General features: G+C 40.1%; 1 protein-coding gene across 4 annotated transcripts in view; it reads left to right on the forward strand.

Moving 5' to 3' along the window:
• The window catches only part of SHF (Src homology 2 domain containing F), a 197,183-nt gene that overhangs the window by 125,665 nt on the left and 45,690 nt on the right, over positions 1-25,828 (forward strand). For 2 of the 4 annotated variants that reach the window (XM_069981899.1, XM_069981909.1), the window contains exon 4: positions 4,286-4,444. The exons of 1 other annotated variant lie outside the window; for it this stretch is intronic. In XM_069981899.1, coding sequence (XP_069838000.1) covers positions 4,286-4,444 — 159 coding nt within the window. The remainder of the gene's footprint in view (positions 1-4,285; positions 4,445-25,828) is intronic. One more of the 4 variants, XM_069981904.1, reaches the window with a different exon arrangement.

Here is a 25,828-nt window from a genome sequence, read left to right on the forward strand (position 1 = left end):
CCATATACCTGTCATTGTATTTATACAAAAGGGTGCAGCATACAAACATTTCTGGATTATTACATAATTTTTTGATAGCTAAGTTTTAATCCTATTGTGAGATTTCTAGCAGTCACAGCACTTGTGATTTGCTATTTTTGGCACCAAAGGAGCAACATTTACTTTCTGAAATTACATCAATTCCTGTGAATTAATAGACTAGAGGGTTTTATTTAGTAAAAACATCCACCAATGGGATGCCCGGTGTAGTAGTCATGGCTGCTCTGCACAGACTCTGTATCTTGAAGTCTTTTGATAAACCAAGATGCCAGTTTTGATTTTGCAGCTGCACAGCATGTAGCACCATTATGTTCAATATCTCCAAGCCTTCAGCACCATTATTTTCAATGGATGAGATATGTAGCTACAATGTGTGAGAATTCCCTGGTGTTGCAGCAATATGCCTCCCAGACAAGAATCTCCTTGAATTTGATTTTATTGTATGCAAAGTCATATAGAACACATATGCATATACTGTCTATAGTGCTTTTAGTGGGCGGTATGAAAGTGCTTTTATGTGTTATAATATGACCTACAACTTAACAGGACACAGTTATAGAATTCAGCTGTTTTGGCGAGAAAGGTTTAGCTGTAGTGTATTCACAAACTATAGAAAGAAATAGAAGGAAATAGAAGGTATTTTCTTTCACTGTGTACAAACCTACTTTGCATAGCCTGTTTTCTGTTAAAGGGGGTTTCAGAAAATTGCATCTATTATCTAAAGCTGGTGTGTGTGTGTGTGTATGTATATATATGTGTGTATATATTAAAGTTTTACCTTACTTACCCCGGTAAGGTGTTCACAATGTACTTTACGTGAAAAAAAATATTCTACCCCGTGATCAGAACAAAAATGTGTTCATGCATTCTTGGATTCTGATATCCATGAACAAGGTGAACTGCATTTGCTCCTTTTCATATAAACCCCTTCATATCAACAAAACAACTATATACGTTCTAACTGCAGATGCTCCGTGCAGTAGGAACGTATATATAGGCTTTTTAACGTGTGCAGGGCTGTGTCTATACGAGTGGTCACACTCACATCAGTGTCGCCAGAGGTAATGACAGGCAACAGCTCACAGTCACATCATTAATCCCTTAAATGCTGCAATCTATAGTGATCAGTGTGTTTTAAGGAAGTCAGTGACAGGATAAGTACCTGTCACTGACTGAATGGGACCCCCGCAGCCCCGATTACTTGCACAGGCAGCGAAGTTCTCCTTACCTCCATCCTGTCAGATCGACAGGCTCTTTGAGAAGATTGCATATATTGATCAATGCTATGTCCCTGTAGCGATCTAATAATTTCATAGTTAACAGTAAAACAAAAGTGTAAAAAAAGTTTTTAAAAGTATAAAAAAACATAAACTAAACCCCCCCAATAAAAGTTTAAATTACCACCTTTCCCATAATAAAAAAGTATAAAAAAATATATATGTTATATATTGTAGTGTGCAAAATTAACCAAGCTATTCAAATTTAACTATATTGTTCCTGCATGGTCAACGGCATAAACAAAAATATTAACAAAACACTGGTGATTTTTACAAAAAATTGGTGATTTTTACAAAATTATATTTTTAGAAATTTTTTTTAATAAGCAGACTATTTTCCTTTTACACCAATATAATACCAATAAAATTATGGCACAAAAAATAATGCCCCAACCAGCCCTGTAGGTGGAAAAGATAAAGCTGTATGGCTCTATGCTGCTTCAATGTGACCTGGACATCCGTGCATCAATAAACGGCGGTCATGAATAGGCTTAAATACAGTTGTGGCCACAATGTAGACTTTATTTGCTCAGTGTTATGAAATCAATCTACCTGTAGTCATAACTTTAACATTAAAGTAAAGAGTAAAGCATTAAAATGCTAATCGCCTCACAGTGCCACTTTAATACGCTATCTAGGTGAAGTTTGATATAGCATTAAAGGGTTAATAGCAGTTCAATATTGTGTTAGGTAATTGGGAAGTTCTTCTGGATGGAAGATGACTCAGAGCCTGGTAAATTGTTTCTGATTACACAATCAGAGGTTGCTGAATGTTTGCCTTTTGATTCATAGACTCTGCTTTACTAATTCCCTATAGAAAGGTTTGTATTATTCAGCCCCCTTCTATAACTAAAAACAAACGCTTACATTAGACTGTGACGTCAACTGTAATTTTCCCTTCCATCTCCTGGTGTTGAAATGGCAATTTTGCATGCGCTAATTAAGAAATCCCAGCTGAGTTAATCAGAATTTCCGTGGCAGGATAAAATGTGATTTCCTAAAAATAAACCTGGCTGCCAATGACTTTCATTATGAGCGGTCACTTCATTGTGTGACTTGACAGGTGCACAAAAAGCCTCTTTATTTTATAGAAAAAAAAGGGGCGGGCGGCGGGTAGTCAACGTTGAGAATGAAGCATTTAGGCAATTATTAATATTGTATTCTGAAAAAATGTTCAGGCCTTCATTTCTTGTCTGTTCTATTACATTAATAAAATCCTATAATAAAAATAAAATCCTTTGCTTTGATGTGTTTGCTTACATGAAAGTAGTTCTTAAGTTTAAAAGAGCCTTAAAATTATAATTTTTAAAAAAATTTGTAAATGGTGAGACATCTCTCTGTACATGGACTTGGTGTCTCGTGACAGAGCCTATTAATAAGAATGAAGGTCTGAATGCTTTGGTCATATGACCGTGATTGGTGAATAGTGGATGCAGAAAATATTCTGTGCTCACAGTGTAAAGTAGGGCTCCTGGCCGCACTGCACCCTGTGATCAATGGTCAATTGGATTGTGGACACACATGAATATGCCCAGATTCCACTTAAAATAAAATTCTGTTCATTGCTCCAATATGGCCATTGTGCTTACATGGTTTGAACATAGCCCCAAACAACACATTTGTTATGCTGATGTACTGTGTCTTTATGTAGATCATAAGGTCTTGGCCAGGCTGGCTTGGACCTCTCCCCTTCTGTAGCCCTGCTTGACCAACAAGCCTGAGCTGCCTCTCGGCAGTAAGGTGGATCCGAGCTGATGTGAGACAATGCTGTTACTGTGCATGTCCAAAATTTGTTGAGGGCAGCTCTGGCTTGTTGGTTAGGGGGGATAGGAGTCCAGGGAGGCACAGTGTTGCTCCAGACGTGAAATTAATGCCTCCAGTGCACCGAAGATGTAGCATAATGAATGAAAGATCTTTTACTACATAATGGTGTAGTACCATCTGTATAACAAAGTACAAAACACAAAATAAAATAAAAAATTATTAAACACCATCCCTCTGTGTATGAATGCCAATAGTAGGCTAGATTATTCAGAGACCCTCTTAGATGTAAAGCCTACAATAGTATCCATTTGTATACCATAACTGTGTTTTAAAAGCTGTTTGGTTAATATGACCTCCTTTTAAAATAACTATGGAATAAAAATTGATTTTGGAGGAGAGATTCATCTATGGGGTTGTTACTTTGGGCATTATGCCCCATTGGGGTCTTGTGTGTCGGATACTTGCGTAGGATATAAAATGAAATTTAAACTTTTCTTTGTGGTTTGTGGTGATGTGAAAATACTAAAAATTCCATTTTCACCTCCTCTGGAAATCCACAGCTGACAGACCTCATTTCTCTATTGGTCTTTGCTTCTTCCGAGTTCTGTGTCGTCGCAACCCCACTGGACCTGCCCGCTCAGCTACTCGGTGACTGAGGTGGGGTACTGTTGTGGCCACAGATTGGTTGGGTATTCTTGTAATCTGGGGTCAGCCTTACACAGAACCCAGAAAAGGAGACCAGCAGAGGGCCATGTGCATCTGCATGACAGTTGGTGGGGACCAGAAATAGTAATGTACCCTAGTTAGCAGGATATATACAATGTTTTTAAAACTGTTACTGTTGATAAATTGTATTTTTTTTCCTTTAAGGAATATTTTAACTAGCCCTTTGCTTTGTGGCGCAACCCTTTTGAAGGGATGTGGACTGAATAACTGTAAAAATAAAAAAATTTAAAAGGGTATATATGGCTCTTACTTATAATAGGTTATAGTGTCTCTATCACAGACCACATATGAGGGGTTTACTGTACATTCACTATGGATTAAGTCTTTCCTTTCTACCCTTTCTGTCTTTAGAGATTTTTTTCTTAATCTGTCTTTTGATATGTGTTACACTTTACCTATTCTCAATCTTTCTATCTTTATCCCTTCTTTGTCTTTTCTGCCGATCTTCGTGTCTCTTCTCCTGTTGATGTGGATATCAGTTGAGATAAAAGTAATCAAAGATCTTCCTTGGCCTCCACCAGTGGGACAGCTGGACAGCACTACAGAGACCCAAGAAAGTGATGTGAGCACTTCATTCTCTCAGCCGCCTCCATCCTCTCCGCACTTAACATCTCAGAATAGCTTTGAAGACCGCAATGGTGGGTTTCTGATTGTGAACGCTAATGCTCACTTTACTTCAATGTAAAGGTGTCAGACCATATACTGTATGTGTGTGTTTTTGTTTTTCCTTATATAAACCTTTTAGTTTATATGTCTAGTTTATATGTAAGCTGAAGTAATAAGGTATCATTAAATACTAGTGATTCTGAAGATGGATTTATGTAATGTTGTAACTAACATTATAAATGTAGCATTATTTTACAAAAAACTGATTGGTCAGTAATGATGAATTTTTTAAAAGTCTAGTTTGCATTAGTGAACCAGTATACATCACATGACACATGATGTCCTTGCAATGCACCTAATCTGCTAATTTTAGCATTATAGCTGTAGTTTCATATTATCATAGGACAGTCCCCGTATAGCCTCAATGTTTTTAGTAATCCGACTAACCATGACATTGTTGAAGTAATGCTTCTCAAGCTAAATTCTGTTGTTTTGCACTTCATCCCTGACCTTATTGTGATTTAGAATGCAGTTGGCATGCATATAAATATTCCCCATCCTGTCTACTATGAAGGATATACTAACACTTAGAAATTCGCTTGACTGCTCATGATTTCTATTCAGCCAGTGCATGAAATTTTTTTTTTGCTTCACCCATTATAACCGAGAATAATAGACCATGCACGTGTAATAGAAATACAGCTCATGCAGGAACTGAAAGTGGATCATGCAGAAAAAAAAGTAATAATAAGAGACTGTTAAATCTCATACTGGAAGAAGATGTCCTTTTCCAGCTCTTCCTAAATGATGCGGAACGGTAAAGAGTATAAAAATATAAGTTTATCAGAACATTACTTTGTAAATTTTAAAGGTGTATTCTCATCTTGCTTTTAGAGTAGCATTGTTTAAAGCTTGTTGTCTGTTACAGACCAGTACTCTGCTCTAAAAACAGTGGTCTAGTGGGTTTATGTATAGGTATAGTAGGTGTATATAAATGAATGTATTTGCAAAAATAGTTAACTTGACAAGTCCTACAAGTTTAGCTATGTTAGTGGAAATGAGAATACCCCTTTAAGTAATAGTTTTGTTAACCAGTAAATGTTCTCATTTATAGTACCTTGCCTAAGCAAGTCCATGTACAGCATTCCAGAGTCAGCCACTATATACATATCACCAGCTGAAGAGGATAGGAGACAAGTACAGAATGTGCTAGCAACTAGTGTTGGGCCATAGGCTGTATCCATGTTTCCCTGGCAGCACATGGCTGCTATACCCCCCCCCCCCTTTTTTTTAAACATCTAGACAATGAATCAGCGAGAGGGTCATCTATCAGTGGCTCTGCTCCATACTGTATAGCCAAGAAAAGTGTGCATAAACTTCATATTTAGTGAATTTATTTATTTTACCCTTTTTATGTTCACTTATAATAAAACACCTTTACTGTTCACAATATCTTGATGATTTACTTAATCTTAGTGTAGGCAAAAGGATCTGCTATGATCTGTGTTTGTCAGGACTGACAGCTTAGGATAGGGACTACTTTGTGTATAAATTCTAGTACTGCAGATCAAACATTGATGACCTATTGTAATCCTATTTATTTAATATTAAAGACCCTGAGGACTAGTTATTCAAAGGCCAAAACTGAATAAATCCAAGTGGTTGTAGCCAAACAAATTAGAAAATTCTAAAGTCTGTGATACGTTTTATATAAGGCATATATGTATATTCTTCCTTTAATGGGTCTGTAACGTCCAATTTATATTTCTCTTCCACAGTTTTCCTCATGCTGAGTAGTAACTAAATAATGCAACACTATGCCTCACAATTAAGTTGTAAGCTATAGTTTTACATTACTTACAGATATAAGAAATATGGAGGCCGGTGAGTCTTATAATTGGTCTATGAGACATGAGCCAAAGTTTTAACCTTTTTCTGTATAATAATATTATTTTTTTTTTTATTATTATTATACAAAAAGTTGGTGTAAAAGTTGACCGTCACTGTGACTAGTGTAAAAACACTATTGTACACTCGGTAGCTGCTTTACTAATTCTGCTAGTTGCAAGTTTGAGGCTCCAGGAAAAAAAGTCCATCTCCTGGACTCCTAAGAAATTACTTGGGCATATAGTATTTTCAATAATAGCTCACTCCAGACAATTCCCCCTCACCACTCAAGCCATATACAGACCCCGGCACTCAGACTCACCGTGTCTAGATCCTGGTTGCTAGAGGTGCTCACTGTATAAACAGGATAGATAGTCCTTGTATAGCAATCAGCGAATAGAGTAAAGATCAGAGCACTTTTCTACTGCAACCAAGTGAAGCTTATTCAGCTAGCAAGCTGGACATCAGATGCAGATAGATAACAGGCAACAGCTGTTTCACACGACGCAGCGTGCTTTTTCACAGCCCTAACGTTATCACGTATGCCTCCCCCTTATATAGAAAACACACAGGTAAATATAATCATAAAAACTTGTATATATTTACAAAATAAAGAGAATACATATATACATCATTTCTGCTAACTGCAATATACATTTTTTTATATCCATTTACATATCCTATTTGTGTTATTTCCAGCAAGTTTCATGTATGGAGGATCGGTCATTCAGGTCTGAACTGTTGCTACCATGAACTGAGCGCACATGTTCGATCAATCTCTGGCAGCCCTTGCCTGTCCTCATGGATCGAACATGTTCGGCAAATCTCACGTACATTGGGCGTACAGTTTTGCCAATGTAATAGTGTCCATACATGGAACTTGCTGGTAATAATACAAATAGGATATGTAAATGGATATGCAAAAATGTATATTGCAGTCACCAGAAATGATGTATATATGTATTCTCTTTATACAAGTTTTTATGATTATATTCACCTGTGTGTTTTGTATATAAGGGGGAGGTATACGTGATAACATTAGGGCTGTGAAAAAGCACGCTGCGTCGTGTGAAACAGCTGTTGCCTGTTATCTGTCTGCATCTGATGTCCAGCTTGCTAGCTGAATAAACTTCACTTGGTTGCAGTAGAAGAGTGCTCAAATCTTTACTCTATTCGCTGATTGATATAGTATTTTCACCTCTCTTGGTTACTGTGCTTCCTGTCACTCCTAGGTGCACCTGCAGGCATCCTGACACTGGCCTTTATGTGGGCATGCAGTCTGCAGGGGTTCACAGGAGCGAAGACTAATAGAAGAAATGGAGTGAGGTGACAATCGGGAGGGTCTGAGGTCTTTATTTAGGCATAACCTGGTTTGGTGCTAAACTAGTTTTAGGGATAAACTAGGCTAGGTTTATTTAGGGGGTGATCTATTTTAGGGTCTATATTTTAGGGGTAGTCTAGTTTGCGGTGTATGTTGAGGAGTAGTCTGATCGGAAATCTCTTTGTTCCCAGGCTCTGAAGGGTCTTACCCTAGGGTCTCTAAATGGTGATTTATAAGGTATTTACTTAAGGGTATTTATTAGTGTAGGTTGTTGCTATTAAAGGGGTAGTTCAGGAAAAATTAACTTTTCCGACCTCTATACCCCCTGCCGATCTCTGTATCGGGCCCCGCTGGCTCTGTTATGAATAGAGCCGCAGGTACGGCACGTGACCCGCAGCTCTATTCATTCCTATGAAGCGCCGAAAAGCTCTCGCGCCATGCGCCATACCCGCGGCTCTATTCATGACAAAGCCGATGGAGCCTAATACAGAGATCAGCGGGAGGTACAGAGGTCAAACCCTCCGTAATCTCCTCCTACTTTTTTCCTCAAATATCTCTATAATTTTAAGGTGTGATAAATGAAGTCCTATGCAGTATTTGGGATGCTACAGGTTGGGAGCATATCTCATACAACTGGATAACGCATGATGCCAAACGATTTATGACCCTTTATACTGTACATAACCTTTCAGAATTTCCCTTATGACCTTTCCAAAAACTTGGCAAGCTTGTAAGTAGTTTTATTTGAATACAGTTGTGTGATCCTATTGTAGCAGTGTATTAGAGGAGTCTGTTTCTCTGTGTAGGAGTGGGTCTTATATGGTAGAACGTGTGATGATTAATTAACCCAAGTGAACTATGATATGCAACCATAATGTATTAAATTCTAGAGCACATATTAAATGCAGAGAATATGAAAATGAGGATGCTAATGAAACACCATACATTATAGTAAGCATGTCAAGCTCAGGCTAAACTAAAATTGGCCATGAAGGTTTTCCTGCAGCAAATTAAATACACTACTTGAGATTTAAAAGTCACGCTATCATTTGGTATCATTACTATCATCCTTAGTAACTCTGATATTTTTAACTCATTTTACAGATAGTACAGTTTAAATCATACAACTTATTTGGGCCTAATCACAGAGTGATTATCTGGGAGGTAAGGCCATTTTGGGCAGATATTGTTCCATGTATTAAAGACAATGATCAGCTGATAAACAGATAATCGTCTGACCGTAGTCTTTTTAACATGTTTAAAATATAGTAGCAATGCCCGGCTGACGGCTGATAACAGAGTAAAGTAAAATAAAAAAAGATTATAATTACCTGTCTATGCTCCCCGGTGTCCTCCTGGCTTTTCCTTGCTTCTGAAGCTGTCTGTGAAGTGATGGGCCGCTTAGCCAATCACTGGCTGAGGCGCTGCCCTGTCTTGGCCAATGATTGGCCTGTCAGTTCAGAGGCGTTCAGAGACATACCCTTTAGTCAGCAAGGGCTGCACGGATATTGCTAATGATGTCTATGTAGTCCTTGCTGCATTATCATTGAGCCATTTAATAGCCTCAGTAAGCAAGCGCCAATCTAGCAGATCTATAGTTACCCACACAGTGCATCAAACCATGTAATACGGCCCTTAGTGTGTTACTTCCCCATGTCACTGTCAGTCTAGGATGTAATGCTATTACATGGCTTCAGCTTAAAGCGACTCTGTACCCACAATCTGACCCCCCCCCCCCCCCCCAAACCACTTGTACCTTCGGATAGCTGCTTATAATCCTAGATCTGTCCTGCCGTCCGTTCGGCAGGTGATGCAGTTATTGTCCTAAAAAAATACTTTTAAACTTTAAGCCCTGCCAAATGGGAGTATCTGTGCCCTAACTTTGCACCACCCCTTACGTCCCTCCTCCCCACCCTCCTCATCATTAGGAATGCCACTGGAACATTTTCTCCATGCTGAACATTGCACAGGTCCTCAACTATCCAGCCCATGTGCCGTGCTAAACAGGTGGGGAATAGTAGGCAATCTGCCTGGAGCATTCCTAATGATGAAGAGGGCGGGGAGGAGGGACAGAGAGGTTGTGCAAAGTTAGGGCACAGATACTCCCGTTTGACACGGGCTTCAGGTTTAAAAGTATTTTTTTTGCACAATACCTGCATCACCTGCCCAACAGACCACAGGACAGATCTTGGATTAAAAAGCAGCTATCCGAAGGTACAAGTGGTTTGGGGGGGGGGGGTCAGATTGTGGGTACAGAGTCGCTTTAAGGGTAACATCACACATACCAGGTTCGCAGAGGATTTCATGCTGTGAGTTTTGCTGCCCGTGCACTGATTGGCTGATGGGACGGATGGGAGCCGGGAGCCTCACACACCGCTGCAGCGCTGAGCAGGTAATATATATTCCGGGCGCAGGGCTGCAGGGGGGGGTTAAAGGAGTCGGGTTGTATGTAACCCCATTGAACTTCACACTACATGGATTTGCAGCGCATTTTGCTGCAAGCTTGCAACGTGAAATCCGCTGCAAATCTGGTACGTGTGAAGACACCCTAAGGGTATAAACACACACACCGTATATGCAGCGTATTTACTGCTGCGATACACAGCAAATGCGCAGCAGATTAGATCTAGATAACTGAACACAGCATCAAATCTGCACCATCAAATCTGCTGCGTATACGGTGTGTGTGTTTGTACCCTAAAGGTGGCTATACACCTTCAATAATAATTTTTTTTTGGGGGGGTGAGCTACAGCCAGACACAGGGGTTCATCTGATAGTAGAGTCTTGGGAGACTACCTTTATACTGACTGCAGGCAGAGATGGTCTAGTTGCTTATGCGATGCTGTGTAGAACAGGAGAAGAAAGCAGGATAGAATATGAAAGCCAAGATGGTGGCTGGACTACAAGTTAGTGCATAGTGAGTCCTTGTGTCACCAGTTAGGACCTGCACATGGTGTTGCCATTTTATTACAATTTAAAAGGGGTGTCCACTGTCCAGTGATAGAAACATTGGCATCTCATTGGCTTAATAAAAATGGCAATGTAGCAAATGTAAGACCACTGAGGTGGCTTGTCTTAGGTCTGGGTTGGCATTTTCTCATGTAGAGATGAGAACAGGAAACAGCCTCAGCCACTGTATGAATGGAAGATTGAGCAGGTGAATATCCTTTTCATTTATTTATTTTTAATCAAGCCTTTAAAAAAATAGTATTTCTTGAAAATCTATTTATTCCCATATTTGAGGGGAGTGTACTATAATGCTGTTCTGCTAAAGACATGCACCATCCATTTTCATCAGATCTTGTTCCCCCTGCAGCTCTATCGGCCCCATACATTTTCAGTTGTAATACTGAGTTTGTCAGCTCCATTATTTACCAGTAGTCTGAGTACAAAGAAAGAATAGTCAGAAATTAGTAGATGTCATTGGCAGAGGTAGTCCCAGGAGAATAGACATAACATTGATCCTGACTGTAAGACAGTGGCACCTGCTCTGTAAGCCCTGCTTCTGTACTGCGGGTCCCTTCTTCTGGGACCTGTGCTGCTAGCAGAGCTCTGCTGCAAAGGCCGATTAGCCAATTACATGGGATCTTTCGTTTTGCCTAATTCATGAACCACTTCATGATTTCCATAATGGAAATTCAGTTGCAGCGAGAATTTACAATTCAAACAAATGAATAGCGGTATAGTAAGTGATGTGTCAGTGGGGGCAGCAAGCTCTGCAGCTAAGCACATTTTCTCTCCATTTTGCCACCCCTTATTATGGTATAAGAGGATTCCTTGTTCTTGTCACTTGTTTGTAGAGCTTCCATGTGATGGCAATTTGAGGTCTCTATGGGATAAGGTCTCCATTTCTCTGCCTGTTTTCTAAACCCTGACGTTCTTTCAGAACCTATTACACCATCATGCAAATCTGGAAACATACTGATTTTTATTCAGTGAAAACAATTACATCCATATAGTGGCCCAGATTTACTTTATTCTTGGTGCAAAATGAATGGTGTGTTCACATGTATAGAGTTTTGGTTGCAATTGATGAACACAAAGCCAGGAATGGATTTGAAAAGAAGAGAAATCTCAGTCTTTTTCTTTATGACCTGTTCTTTATTTATAGTCTATTCCTGGTTTTGGCTTCAATAATTGCATTGACAAATCTATCTTTGTAAACACACCCTAATGCTAAGTTTACACGGAGCGATAATTCGCCCGATCGTCCGATTAACGATTTCGAAGTAACGATTTTTTTTATTATAACGATCAGCGTTTAGATGGAACGATATATTGTACAGAAAATTTGTTTTGCGATCGCTTAAGCCTATCTCACACATAGGAAAAACCAGTGAACGACTGTTTACACGGAACGATCTGCTAATTTTTTGCGAATGATCAACAATGATTTATTAACATGTTCAAAGATCAAAATGAACGATTTTTAGCTAATCGCTTGATCGTTCGCTGCGTTTACATGGAACAATTATCGCTCAATGCGATTATCGCGAAAATTCGCCCGATAATCGTTCCGTGTAAACATAGCATAAGGGTCCATTTACACAGAAAGATTATCTGACAGATTATCTGCCAAAGATTTAAAGCCAAAGCCAGGAATGGATTTGAAAAGAGGAGAAATCTCAGCTTTTCTTTTTGACCTGATCTCTGTTTATAGTCTGTCCCTGGCTTTTGCTTCAAATGTTTGGCAGATAATCTGTCAGATAATCTTTCTGTGTAAATGGACCCTATGAGCAACTTAAAATACACCTGATTAATCACTGGCTTAGGCTGATTAATAAATCTGGTGTATTTGAAGACTGTCTAGTCTTACCATGCCTATACACCTTAAATTACCGTTGACTGAACGATCATTTGATAGTTTTAACTCCTTTTGTTGTACTTAGTGAAAAAAGGTGTCTGAAAAGTATATAAAGTTTGTGGCGGCATGGTGGGTGACTGGTTAGCACTTTTATTTTGGGTAAAAATCCCACCAAGGACAACATCTGCAAACAGTATGTATGTTCTCAGTGTTTGTGTCTATATAATGAATGGGGGAATGACTATATTGTTGTTATTTATTTATTAGACAGGCTGTTTTTGTGTTTTGACACTTTTGCTGTAGTACATCTCGGTCTTTGTTTTACTGTTGGACCATGATATATGTTTTAAATTTGAAACATGAACTAAAGGTTTACATAGAAACACTGTACTGTACTGTAGGATATCATTAAGAAACACTTAGGGCCCTATTCCACCACACGATTATCGTTTGCATAATCGTTAACGATTAACGATCTCAAACGACCGCTATTGCAAAAGACCTGAAACTGTTCACTCATTTCCATGGAATGATAATCGTTACTTATGATCATAAATGCGATAGTTTTTCCTTCGCTATTTATTCGCTATTGCGTTCGTATCTATTGCGGACGACCGAAAAACGTCTTATTCAATGCGAACGAATCGCAAACGTTTTGCGAACGAGCAATGATAAAAATAGGTCCAGGTCTTATAAAGCGATCAACGATTTCTCGTTCGGTTGTTAATCGTTAACTGCATTTCAACCGAACGATTATCGTTTAGATTAGAACGACTTAACGATAATCTGAACGATAATCGTCCGGTGGAATAGGGCCCTTAGAGAAACAAACTGTGTCTTTTAGAAATCTCTGATTTTACTGCAGGGAAAACATACAGTCATGTATATTCTATGATTTGATAGATGGTTCTGTTTAGGGATGGTCCGAACCTGAACTCTCAGCAATGATTCCCGCTGTCTGCCCGCTCCATGGAGAGGGTGGATACAACGGAAGGACCGCCTGGAAAACTGGGATACAGCCATAGCCGTAGGTTGTATCCCAGTTTTCCAGGCGGTCCTCCAGCTGTATCCACCCGCTGCACGGAGCGGCCAGAGAGCGGGAATCTGATGCCGAGCGTTCGGGTTCATACGAACCCGAACCTCGGCAGGTTTGAACCATCCTTAGTTCTATTAATAGGTATATGATTAAAAACTGGCCTGTGCAGATGGATAGGTAGGACTTTGAAAATATATTGTAAAGAGATGCGTGCAGCTAATGCCTATAGTGTTTCTATGTCTACCATTGATAGCAGTTGAATAAAGTCTACCAAATGGGATAGGTGTTATTTGGTGTACAATTGTGTTAAATGGTGTATTTGGCTGTGCTTTTCATTACAATTGGAGCTCTGGATCTCAGCGTTTCCGAGCCAAACATTTGCCAAAAAGACACACTTTTTGCAGATGTTTCCTATTAAAGTCTCTGGTCATGTATATTGGCGTGTATGTTGAAAGTATTTCCAGGCATATTTGTCAACAGTGCACCACAACATCAAGTAATAGAGACTTTACATGCTGTTCTTTTAGTTAAAGGGTTTATCCAGCGCTACAAAAACATGGCCACTTTCCCTCTACTGTTGTCTCCAGATTGGGTGGGGTTTTGAAACTCAGTTCCATTGAAGTAAATGGAGCTTAATTGCAAACCACACCTGAACTGGAGACCAGTAGGGGGAAAAGTGGCCATGTTTTTGTAGCGCTGGATAACCCCTTTAACCCCTTAACGACATCGGGCGTAAACGTACGCCCTCGCGCCCTGGTACTTGGCGCATCAGGGCGTAAATTTACGCCCGATGTTTCCCCGATCGCTGTGTGTTCGCACACAGCGATCGGGGAAGATGGCCTGCTATAAATCATAGCAGGCCATCATAGCTTCTCGGCACGGGGGGTGGTTAACACCCCCCGTGTTTACGATCGCCGCTATAGGCTGATCAATTCAGATCAGCCAATAGCGGCGATCGGAACCTTTCCGGGTCATCGGTGACCCGATGACCCGGAAAAAAATGGCGGTCGGTGCTGTCCGAGGACGGCACCGACCACCATTACTGTAAAAAGTAATGGTGGTCACCGTGCCACCGGCCCGATCGCCGTGAACGGCCGGCCGTTCACGGCGATCGGGCCGGTGGCACGGCGATCAGAGTCCCACAAAATAAAAAATACCTGCCCTGGACCCCTCAGCTAGGTAGTTGAGGGGTCCAGAGCAGGTATTTGTACATTACTCACCTGTCCCGGGGTCCTGATCGGCGTCTTCCGGGTTCGCAGCGTCCTCCGTCATTCCGTTCGATCTTCGGGTCTTTCCGGCGGTCCCCGTTGTCTACTTTCGGCTATTTTCGGCTCCAGCCTCGTCATTTTCCGGAATTTGCGCTCTGCTGCCCTCTAGCGGCTGATATGTGTAATACACTTTTCAGCAGCTACAGGGATGTTCAGAATGTAGAAAAAGGTTTGGTTTTTTTCCAAATTTTTTTTTTTCTATTTTCCGCACCCTATCGCCGCTGAGTGTTGATCAGCATCGCACGAAAGTGCGCTGCTAATCAGCAACTCCTCCTTTTTGGCGTAGGGTGTTTTTTTTCTATATTCTACTGCCACGGTCTGCTGATAAGTGCCCCACAAGTGTGGCATTTATCAGCAACTCCTTTGTTGGCGTAGGTTTTTTTTATACTTACTGTAAAAAAAAAACACGTAAAAAACACTACATTACACCACACTACATTGAATAAAGTTTGACACTACACCACTTCATACCCCATATACCAATCCCCGTATAAAGATGGCCCCCAGGGTGTTTTCGGCGTCAGACGCATACGTTATTATTGCCTCCGACACCGAAACAGCCAGTGAGGATGAATGGGGGGGATCCTTCTTTCCTCCATTCATCCTCATCATCCTCATCATCCTGTGACGTGTCTGGGGGTAGCGTAGCGTACGCTGCCCCCCAGACACGTCTTTTCCGCCAGTACCGTCCCAATAAGAGATCACGGTATGGTGTGAAATTCTACAAACTCTGTTAGCGTACCTCAGGGTACACTTACAGATTTAGGGTACGTGCACACTGCGGAATGGCGAAGGATAACCCTTCGTGCATTCCGCAGCTGGCACCCACCGGCGGACTGATGCGGGCGCATGTCTCTATCCGTGTCATAGACTCCATTCTATGCACGGGCGGATTCCGTCGTCCATCCAAAGAATGAATACGTTGGACGGAGAGCGGAATCCGCCCGTGCATAGAATGGAGTCTATGACATGGACGGAGACGTGCGCCTGCATCAGTCAGCCGGCGGGTGCCAACTGCGGAATGCACGAAAGATTATCTGTCGCGATTCCGCAGTGTGCACGTACCCTTAGAGTGTATGTAGGAAGGGACACCCGAATGCAGCCCCCAGATGCCCCCTCCCCCATCCTTGGAACAAGTGGGAAGATCGTCCGGGAACTGATCTTCCCACTGCTGGATAAAGGTTACCACCTGTACGGGGATATCTTTTATACCAGCACCCCCTCTTCCGGTCCCTCGCTGCCCGATCTACTGTAGCTTGCGGCACGATCCGAACATATCAGAAGTAGTAATAGAGCCCTAATATTTAGCAGCCATGGAGCGGACCCAGCGATTCTGGATATGAGGGACCCCGTATTGCACCAGGACAACATTTTCCAGGTGACGTCCCCCACACTGGAGAAAGGGAGACCCCAGAAGAAGTGCAGAGTGTGGCGTAACAGGGGGATCAGGAAGGACACCATTTTCCAGTGTGACACCTGTCCTGTTCACCCCGGGCTCTGCATACTGGATCGCTCCAAGGCGCACCACACGTCATTGGGGTTCTACATTATCTAAATTCTGTCCCTTATTCCTATTTCAGGGGTCACGTTGATCAGGGGATTATTCTGATCGCCATTATGGAGTCGGGAAGGAATTTTTCCCCTGTGATGAGGCTACTGTTGTCTGCCTCACGAGGGTTTTTTGCCTTCCTCTGGATTAACACAGATAGAATTTGATGGACACCTGTCATTTCCAACCTTATAAACCAATAGTTGGCCTAATACCCCCAAATAAATTAGAATTGTCCCTTTTTCCCCAGCTACGTAGGTATGGCCGCCATTCCCATTAGAGGATGCCATGATGCAATTACAAAGCCTCTGTGCGGCCAGGACTGTAGAAACCCCCCACAAGTGACCCCATTCTGGAAACTACACCCCATAAGGAATCTAACAAGGGGGGCAGCGGGGATATGGCCCCCTGGTGACGGCCACATTTGGGACGTGAAAATGAAAAAAAATTGTATTTTTTATTTTCTCGGCACATTCTACGTAAGTGACTGTCACCAGTGGGGTCCATATCCTCACTGCACCCCTTGTTAGATTTCTTATGGGGTGTAGTTTCCAGAATGGGGTCACTTGTCAGGGGTTTCTACTGACCTGGCAGCACAGGAGCTTTGTAATTGCGACATGGCCTCCATCCTCCATTCCAGCCTCTAAATGGCGCTCTGTCCTTTTGGTGGCTTGCCCTGTGCCCGTATGGCACATTATGCCCACATGTGGGGTATTTTCTTACTCAGGGGAAACTACCCTACACGTTTTGTGTACATTTTCTTTTTTAACCCCTTGTGTAAATGGAAAAAATCAAGGCTAGACCAACATTTTGTGTAATTTTTATAAAATTTTTACTCTAAATCATTAATCTTGTCATGATTTTTTCATTTTCACAAGGGGCTAAAAGATAAAAAAAAACAATAAATGTGTAGAGCAATTTCCCCTGAGTACGGAAATACCCCACATGTGGACATAAAGTGCCATGCGGGTGCAGGGTAAGCCTCCAAAGGGAAGGAGCGCCATTTGGTTTTTGAAGGCTGGATTTGGATGGAATGGATTTCGAGGGGCCATGTTGCATTCAAAAGGCCTCTTTGTTGCCAAGACAGTTGAAACCCCCCACAAGTGACCCCATTATGGAAACTACACCCCTCAGGGAATGTAACAAGGGGTGTAGTGAGCATATGAACCCCACTGGTGATGGGCACAAATGTGGAACAATGTGGCGTGAAAATGAAATATTACATTTTTTACACTATAATGTTGGTTTAGCCTTGAATTTATCATTTTCACAAGGGGTTAAAAGAGAAAAAAAACACACAATATGTGTAGAGCAATTTCCCCCGAGTCCGTAAATACCCCACATGTGGACATAAAGCGCCATGTGGGCGCAGGGCAAGCCTCCGAAGGGAAGGAGCGCCATTTGGATTTTGGAGGTTGGATTTGGCTAGAATGGATGATGAACGCCATGTCGCATTTACAGAGCCCTCGTGCTGCCAAAACACTGGAAACCCCCCACAAATGACCCCATTCTGGAAACTGCACCCCTCAAGGAATCTAACAAGTGGTGCAGTGAGGATATGGACCCCTTGATGACGGGCACATTTGTGCCATGAAAGTGAAAAAATGAATTTTTTTACTTTTACGTCACATTGTTCCACATTTGTGCCCGTCACCAGTGGGGTCCATATGCTCACTATGCCCCTTGTTAGATTCCTTGAGGGGTGTAGTTTCCAGAATGGGGTCACTCGTGGGGGGTTTCCAGTGTCTTGGCAGCACGAGGGCTCTGTAAATGCGACATGGCCCTTGAAATCCTTTCCAGTGAAATTCAACTTCCAAAAGCCAATTGGCGCTCCTTCCCTTTGGAGGCTCGTCCTGCGCCCCCTTGGCACTTTATCGCCACATGTGGGGTATTTCCGTACTCCGGAGAAACTGCGCTACACATTTTGCGTCTTTTTTTTCCTCTTATCCCTTAAAGAAAATGAAAAATTGAAGGCTAGAACGTTTTAGTGTAAAAAATAAATTTTTCTTTTTTTCACGCCATATTGTTCAGAAAATCTGTGAAGCACCTGTGGGGTCCAAATGCTCACTGCACCCCTTGTTACATTCCTTGAGGGGTGTAGTTTTCTAAATGGTGTCCCTTTAGGGGTCTTTTTCAGGTTTTGGCACCCCAGAGCCTCTGCCAACCTGAAGTGGTACAGTCAAAAATGACCAAATATAACGGAGGCATTGAAATTCACTAGGTGCTCCATTATATCTGAGGCTTGTGGTTGCGTCAAATAGCGCAATAGGGCCACATATGGGGTATTTCTATAAACTGCAGAATCGGGGCAAAAATTATTGGGGTGCATTTCTCTGGTAATAGGTTTATAATTATGAAAAATATTGGATTACAATAAAACCTCTGCACAGAAAATTAAAATTTTCAAATTTCTTACACACTTGGCTTTTATTTCTGTGACTCCCCTAAAGGGTTAAAACACTTTCTGGATATGCTTTTTCAGAGTGTGGGGGGGTGCATTTTCTGAAATGGGGTGCTTTGTGGGGCTTTCTAACATACAGGCCCCTCAAATGCACTTTAAACCTGAACAGGTCCCTAAAAATATCTGATTTTGAAATTTTACTGAAAATTTGGAAATTTGCTGCTAATGTTTTAAGCTTCCTATTGTCTAAAAAAATGAAAGATCGTTTAATAAATGCCGCCAACATAAAGTAGACATGTTGCTAATGCTATTTAATATATAATTTATGTGGTATAACCACTTTCTGTATACGCAAAAAAGTTTCAAAGTTGGAAAAATGCAGTTTTTCACATTTTTTCACATTATTTGGGGTTTTTTCATAAAGATTCGTTATGAGTATCGACTCCAATTCACCAGAAATGTAAAGTACAATATGTCACGAGAAAACAATCTCAGAATCAGCCGGATAGGTAAAAGCATCCCGAAGTTATTAATGAATAAAGTGACACTGGTCATATTCATAAAATTTGTCTCTGTCATTAAGGCCATTTCAGGCTCTGTCCTTAAGGGGTTAAAGGAAAAGTCCAGGCTCTGCCTTTTTTTTTTTTTTTTTAAAGAGCCGTGGAGGATGTGGCTAAACATAACATGTACCCACCTCCCCGGGTTCAGCGCTGGGGTCCACTGTCCTCTGATCCGGTTCCCGATCCTCCAACCACTTTCTGGTCTGAGTGGGGACCCAGGTCATGACGAGTCAGGCCCACTCAGCCAGTCAGCGGCCGAGGTGGGACCCCTTTAAATTTAACTGAGTCTTTCTATTGCTATGGCTAGATCTTTAGCTAGACAGGCCATTGTAGAGAGTTTCTCTGATAGCTGGAGCCTTGTGCATACATGAGAGTTGAATGTGACCCTGAAAGTTATGTCTCATATTCTTATAATGCCATGTACCTTATAATTCCTAACTAGAAGTAGTAAAATCAAATTACCTGGTTTAAGATGTGACTGTAGAGAATATAATTTAATATTGTTCTGCTTGTTAAATGTATAATAATTCACTCACTTGATGGTGTTTTTGAATCTCTGTTGTAATGCCGTAGTGACTTAAACGCCAATTAAACTTGGAATTCAATGTGGCGCACAAGCCTAACCTACGGTATGTTTATTTTTTATTACTATTGTTTAGCTTTCTAAATGGAAAAATAAGCAATTTTCAATTTAGTCTTCATTACAAATATCCTTTTGGGTGCCCTCATAGATTCTTTTTGTGTGGCGTTTTTCAGGCCTCCAAAAAAGCAAGAAAAACTGCAAATTGTATTTTTTTCGAGCATTTTTTTCTTGCTTTTTTGCTTTAAGTCACATGACTTAGTTGCTGGACCAAAAAAGGTGATAAAGACACTGTACACACAGCAATGCCATATTTGAGACAACCAGAACAGTTCCATTGAAGTCTGTGGTGGAAAAACTGCTACAGTTTGCCAAAAAAAAAGCCATACCCTCAGCATGCTGCATTTTGGAAAAACTGCCAAAAAGCTTTAAAAATGCCAGACAAGATTTTAAGGCAGTAATGGGAATTGTAGTTTTGAAACAGCTTACTTGTTCCTGTTGGTGAGGACAGTTGATCCCTCTTTTTGAGGCATGGGGAACCTTTGGCCCTCCAGCTGTTGCAGATTTCTGGAGAGTCACAGGTTGTGCACCTCTGCTGTAGGTGAGGACAAGCATCTAAGCAACCAGTTTCACACAGAAAACATTTGGTTACGTTAGGCATATTGTCTATTTTTTAATTTCGCTGGTAGAGTATACATAGTATTGGGTTGGTGTCACACAGTGTTTTTTGAAAAACTGCCGTTTTGATAAAAAAAACTAGAGCTCATGGTGCAAAAAATAACTCCCCATACAGCCCTGTAGGTGAAAAAATAAAAGCGCTATAAGAGTCACAATAGGCCCATTGTTAACACACCTATTTGCAAATAATAAAGTTTTACTGATAATGACAATAGAAAAACAGTAGAAAAGCTATGCAAACATGCATATCGCTGTATTCAGACTGACCTTTAGAATAAAGATAATGTCAGTTTTACCGTTAAGTGCATTACCTTAATGCGGAACCCCCAAACTTTGCGTAATTGCATTATTTTTCCCAAATTTACCCCTAAATGATATTTTGGGGGTTCAGTCATTAATTTTACAGTAGATTTACAGTAGTGAGGCTATCAATGTTAATGCATTGATTACAGAAAATTGCAAAGGTGTTGATGTCAGAGTGAATCGGTCCTTCCAAAAGAGGAATGTGAGCATGACAAATATGTATGTGTAACATATAAGTGGATTTCATTTTGCCTTTCTTGTTCTCTCACTGGTGACCGGGGTTGGATAGATAAAGCTAATTGAGATATCCTACAAAGTAGCAGATGTGTGCCGTCCTCTCTGTTGGGTTAATTTACGGTCTACATTTTGGTATAGAAGTCTTCAGTAGTAGATGCTGTAGCAGGTGTCATCACTGACAGTAACATATCTCTTTGTATTGTCAAGACAACAAAACATAGAAATCTAACTCACAATGTCACTAAAACTATACCAATATTTACAAACAATTATATAGATTTTTTTATCCCACATATTTCAGTTCTGGCTGTTTTGTGCTGTCAGTGTTCAGTTCCTTTCACCATAAACCTAGTGTATTAATTGTTGTAAGTATTAATAGCATTCCTATTGTACTGAGAGCTTCGCTTCAGTTCCTACAGAATTGTCAAGTCAGTGACCCTGGAGATTTAAACATGTGCCATTTCCTTCCAGTGCCCAAAGGAAGCTTGTAGGATAGCACTGCTTGATATTGATACATTTCTTCATGCTCCCACTATATAAAATGTCTATATTGAGATTTTTTTTTTTTTTTACTTTTCTGAAATGTTCATTTGATCTACAAGAAAGAGATCAATACTGCCCTCTGCTGTCTTTGTAACATTATATGTAATATAGTCACTTTGTTTCCTAGTAAAACCATTATGAATAGGATTATACATGCAGACTCTTGTCTCACCTAATCTGAGAATTTGTGATGCATTCTAAAAAGGCAACATACACAGACTAGATTAATGCTGATAAATAATATAGAAATATAAGGTATGCTTTAAAACAGTTTTTTTCAATAAAATATATAGAGGCAGAATCAAAATACAGAATAATTTCTCAGTGTGCGTATGTGTATGTGTGTGTCTATCTCTCTCTCTCTCTCTCTCTCTCTCTCTATATATATATATATATATATATATATATATATATATATATATATATAGAGTGTATAATGGTGTGTGTATGTATGTGTATGTTTATATGTATCTATCAGACACACACTCAGAAGGATATATGCTCCTGATCTATGTCCAAGTGAATGACATGATATAGTTACTCCGTTAGGACTGGACTGTATGCCAGTGTGAACAAGTGATCCCTGATTTTTAGCTTTTTTTTTTTTTTTTGGTGAGCTTCAAAAACAACTTACTGACTGTTTTATTTAAAGGGGTAGTTCAGTTACAAAAAAAAATACAACTGGAAAAAAACAAAAAAACAATGTAAAAGATGTATGTACTAATTAGAGATTAGGAAATCTTAAGCACATTTGGGTTAGTCCAAATTTGAACGCTCTGCATTTCATTATCAGTGGATGAAGAAGGTGGTGGATGCAGCCCTCAGGCTACCTGTATCTATGTTTTCCAGGACTTTTTAGAGCTGTATCCAACTTCTTCAGCCACCGGTAATCAAATGCAGAGCGTTCAAATTCTGACGTCTGAAGTATTATAACACTCAAATGGGTGTGTGTGTGTGTGTGTGTGTGTGTGTGTGTGTGTGTGTAAGGGGGGGGGGGGAGAATTGCTGTTCTATTTGCTTTTTTTTTTTTTTTTAGGGCAAAAAAAGATTCTATGCAAAATCAATGTCTCAAATTTATCTATCCACCTGAGATAAAAATCACACGCATATAGATAACAACTAATTGGCGTCCATTCTCAGAAACAAAAGCTAAGCTGCAATTGGTTGCTGAGACACAAATGTGTCCGGTTATTGGTCTATGTGTGAAGGAAGTTTATCAGTAGTCATTTGATGACCATGAACCAGCTCTCACCAAGTACTGATGGCTTTAGAATATCTCTTTAAAGGGGGTTACACTGGACTGCATTAGGCCAGTTTCACATGAACACATTACCTTCACCTTTTTCTGTTCAAATTACAGATACAAATCTTGGCTCAACCATTTTTCTGATGACCCAAACTGACAGCTGTCACTTTGGGACATCAGAAAGATGTTCAGGCCAGGACATGTATCAGTAGCAGGGACACGAATCTGCGTTCATGTGAAAATGGTCTTAGAACCGAATGACTGTTTTCTTGCAGAATGGGCACCACCTGTCCTGAAGATCTGTGCTTATGCAGCTCCGCTCTATACATTATCATGGTAGAATCCATTGACTGGTGCAGCATGGTCATGAGCAGCCATGTTCTTCTAATTCTGTACAACCCCATTAAATTTAGTTTTGAAGCAATCTGATATGGCAATAAAATACAAAAAATACACTGATTTGCTTCCTAGCATTTATGTCATACCTTGCTGAGAGCAAAGAAGGCGAAAACAGATTGGGAGCAGTAATAACATAATGCACCTTATTTTGTGTTAAGGTTTTTCTGAAGATGATTTTAGTTTGGAAACCTTTTGTAAGTCCTGACCTGGTTCTCAGGATAAATGCCTGAGAGCCCATGTAAGAGTACGACTTTTATCATATGTTATTTATAAAGGGTCTTTGATGGCGTTAATAGGAGAATGGTGATGAAACTCATAGGTAGAGTAACAGATAATGGACTTCAACCAACAGATCTTCTGATATGGCTACATGACATGGCAGGGTTGGTAGAGAGGACATTTACTTCAAGGCTTATGTTTTGGTAAAGCTTATTTGTTTAAAGGGAACCTGTCAACAAGACAATGCTACGTAATCTATGCACATCATGTTATAGAGCAGGACTGATATATAACTCTGTGGGAAAAAAATCTGTATAACTTGTAACTTGATTGGAATCCCTGATCATTCTGTGTTAAAGGGACCCTGTCACCTTCAACCCTCAACATCTAAAGGCATCTGTAAATCAGATAAACAATGCTGATTTCAAATCTGTAATTTGTAGCTTTCTATTCCTTTATATGTCACCGTTGTAAGCCTACAAACTGGGCACGTTGATGCATAGAGAGGACTACATAGCTCAGGAATATAATGGAGAGGACTACTTGGACTCCTTCATGAGTGGCTTATAGCAAAGGAAAGCAAGAACATAGAAAGAGAAAAACTACAGATTCAGAATCAACTTTGTTTTATCTATCAATAAGTATAGGAAGTGTTTTGGATGTGAGTCCATTTATGGAGTCTAGTGTATAGTGTCACTGAATGGACTGGACTCTTTAGCATGGAAACATCAGAACTTTCAATCAGTACATTACAAAGTATACTGAATATTTTCCCATAAAGATATATATTAATCCACTCAGCTTTTTCTGCTCCATAACATGATGCCCATCGCTTAGGTAGCATTTTCAAGGTGACTAATAAATGTGAATGATCCTTTTTGGTATCAGGCCAAAAAACTATGACTTTCCAAGTAAGCCATTGGAATAACAGATATCCTCTGACCATTTATAACACCCTATTTTCTCACTATATGTATAAAATCAATGCTTATCCTCCCAAGAACAGTCAGGTAACTAAACTAACTAAAAATAATAGATAAACGGTGGCCAAAACAATGTAGCCATTGCGCTTCCTTTAGAAAAGCAATTATAGAATGCCATGTTTGTAAATTCTAAAGGTCCTGACAGTAAATTCTCTTGTTACAAGTCCGGAGGTTGTGCTGTACTACAATCTGGAGTGGAAATCGTAGATTATAGATCTCATCTGTCTTTTTCCGGTTACAAATGACATTGTTATCTGCTGTAGCGTTTTCTGGAGTAACAAATGAGAAAAATTAAAATGCTAATACAGCATTTAACCTGGATTAACTCTGAAGCTGCTGCTCATGGGGAAGAGAGGTTTAGTAGGTAGTGAAATATGTTGTGAGACTGCATTAGAAGGCATCAATATCTCTGTATCCAGAGGGAGAGAGAAAGCAGAAATACTGATGTGATGGCCCGTTAAACAGTAATGTATTCTTGATCTGATCTGTGTACGCTGTAATCCCTTGCCCCCTCCAGCCTTTTCCTATTGATTTTTATCATCTTGTGTCACCATTGCACTTGATGGTCTTTTTGTTCCCCATCAACATTTCAGGATGCATTAAAGATTTTACTTCAAGATAACAGCATCCATTGTCTAAGATATTTGGCACCAAAAGAATCTGTTTGGTCAGTTCTTCGCCGCTCTTTTTATTTTTCTCTAGCTGTGTTTGTGTGCAATGTGATTGACAAATTATTCTCAATCATTGTATATGGTTGGTGTTAGTTTACTGCTCTTATATTATATATTCACTGTGGACATCTTTATACTCAATACATTTAGAAATAATCTATAGAAGTTGAGCAAGGGGATTACCCAGTGGCAGAGAATAGGAAGTGGTGGGGGAACAAAAACACATTCTCCAACCCCCAACTTTCCTACCATTCAGTGCCACTGAGATCTATCTATCTATCTATCTATCTATCTATCTATCTATCTATCTATCTATCTATCTATATATATTATATTATTTTTTCAATCAAAATGCATTAGTCAGCTAACAATGGCTTCAAAGTACTCTAAAGAGAGTGTTCTCTATTAATATATACTGACATTGACTTACCATGCATATAGAGCAGATTTGCAGAATCAATCTTCTATTGACACCTGAACTGTTCATTCTACTTCTACTCCTCCCACATGTTACGCTTAAACATAAAATCCATTAGGCCTCTGAACTCAAAACGTCTCTCACCTCCTTTCTCAATAAGGACACTTAATATCTGAACTGATCTTCTCGCCATAAATCAATGGCTAACAGAATATCATATGCTGATGAGTCTATTACACTTCTTTGTTTTCACTTGCATAATATTCTGGTAAAAACTGAAAAATCTATAGCTACCCACGATTGGTGAATGCA

Source organism: Dendropsophus ebraccatus, chromosome 1 (genome assembly GCF_027789765.1).
Source record: "Dendropsophus ebraccatus isolate aDenEbr1 chromosome 1, aDenEbr1.pat, whole genome shotgun sequence".
NCBI lineage: Eukaryota > Metazoa > Chordata > Amphibia > Anura > Hylidae > Dendropsophus > Dendropsophus ebraccatus.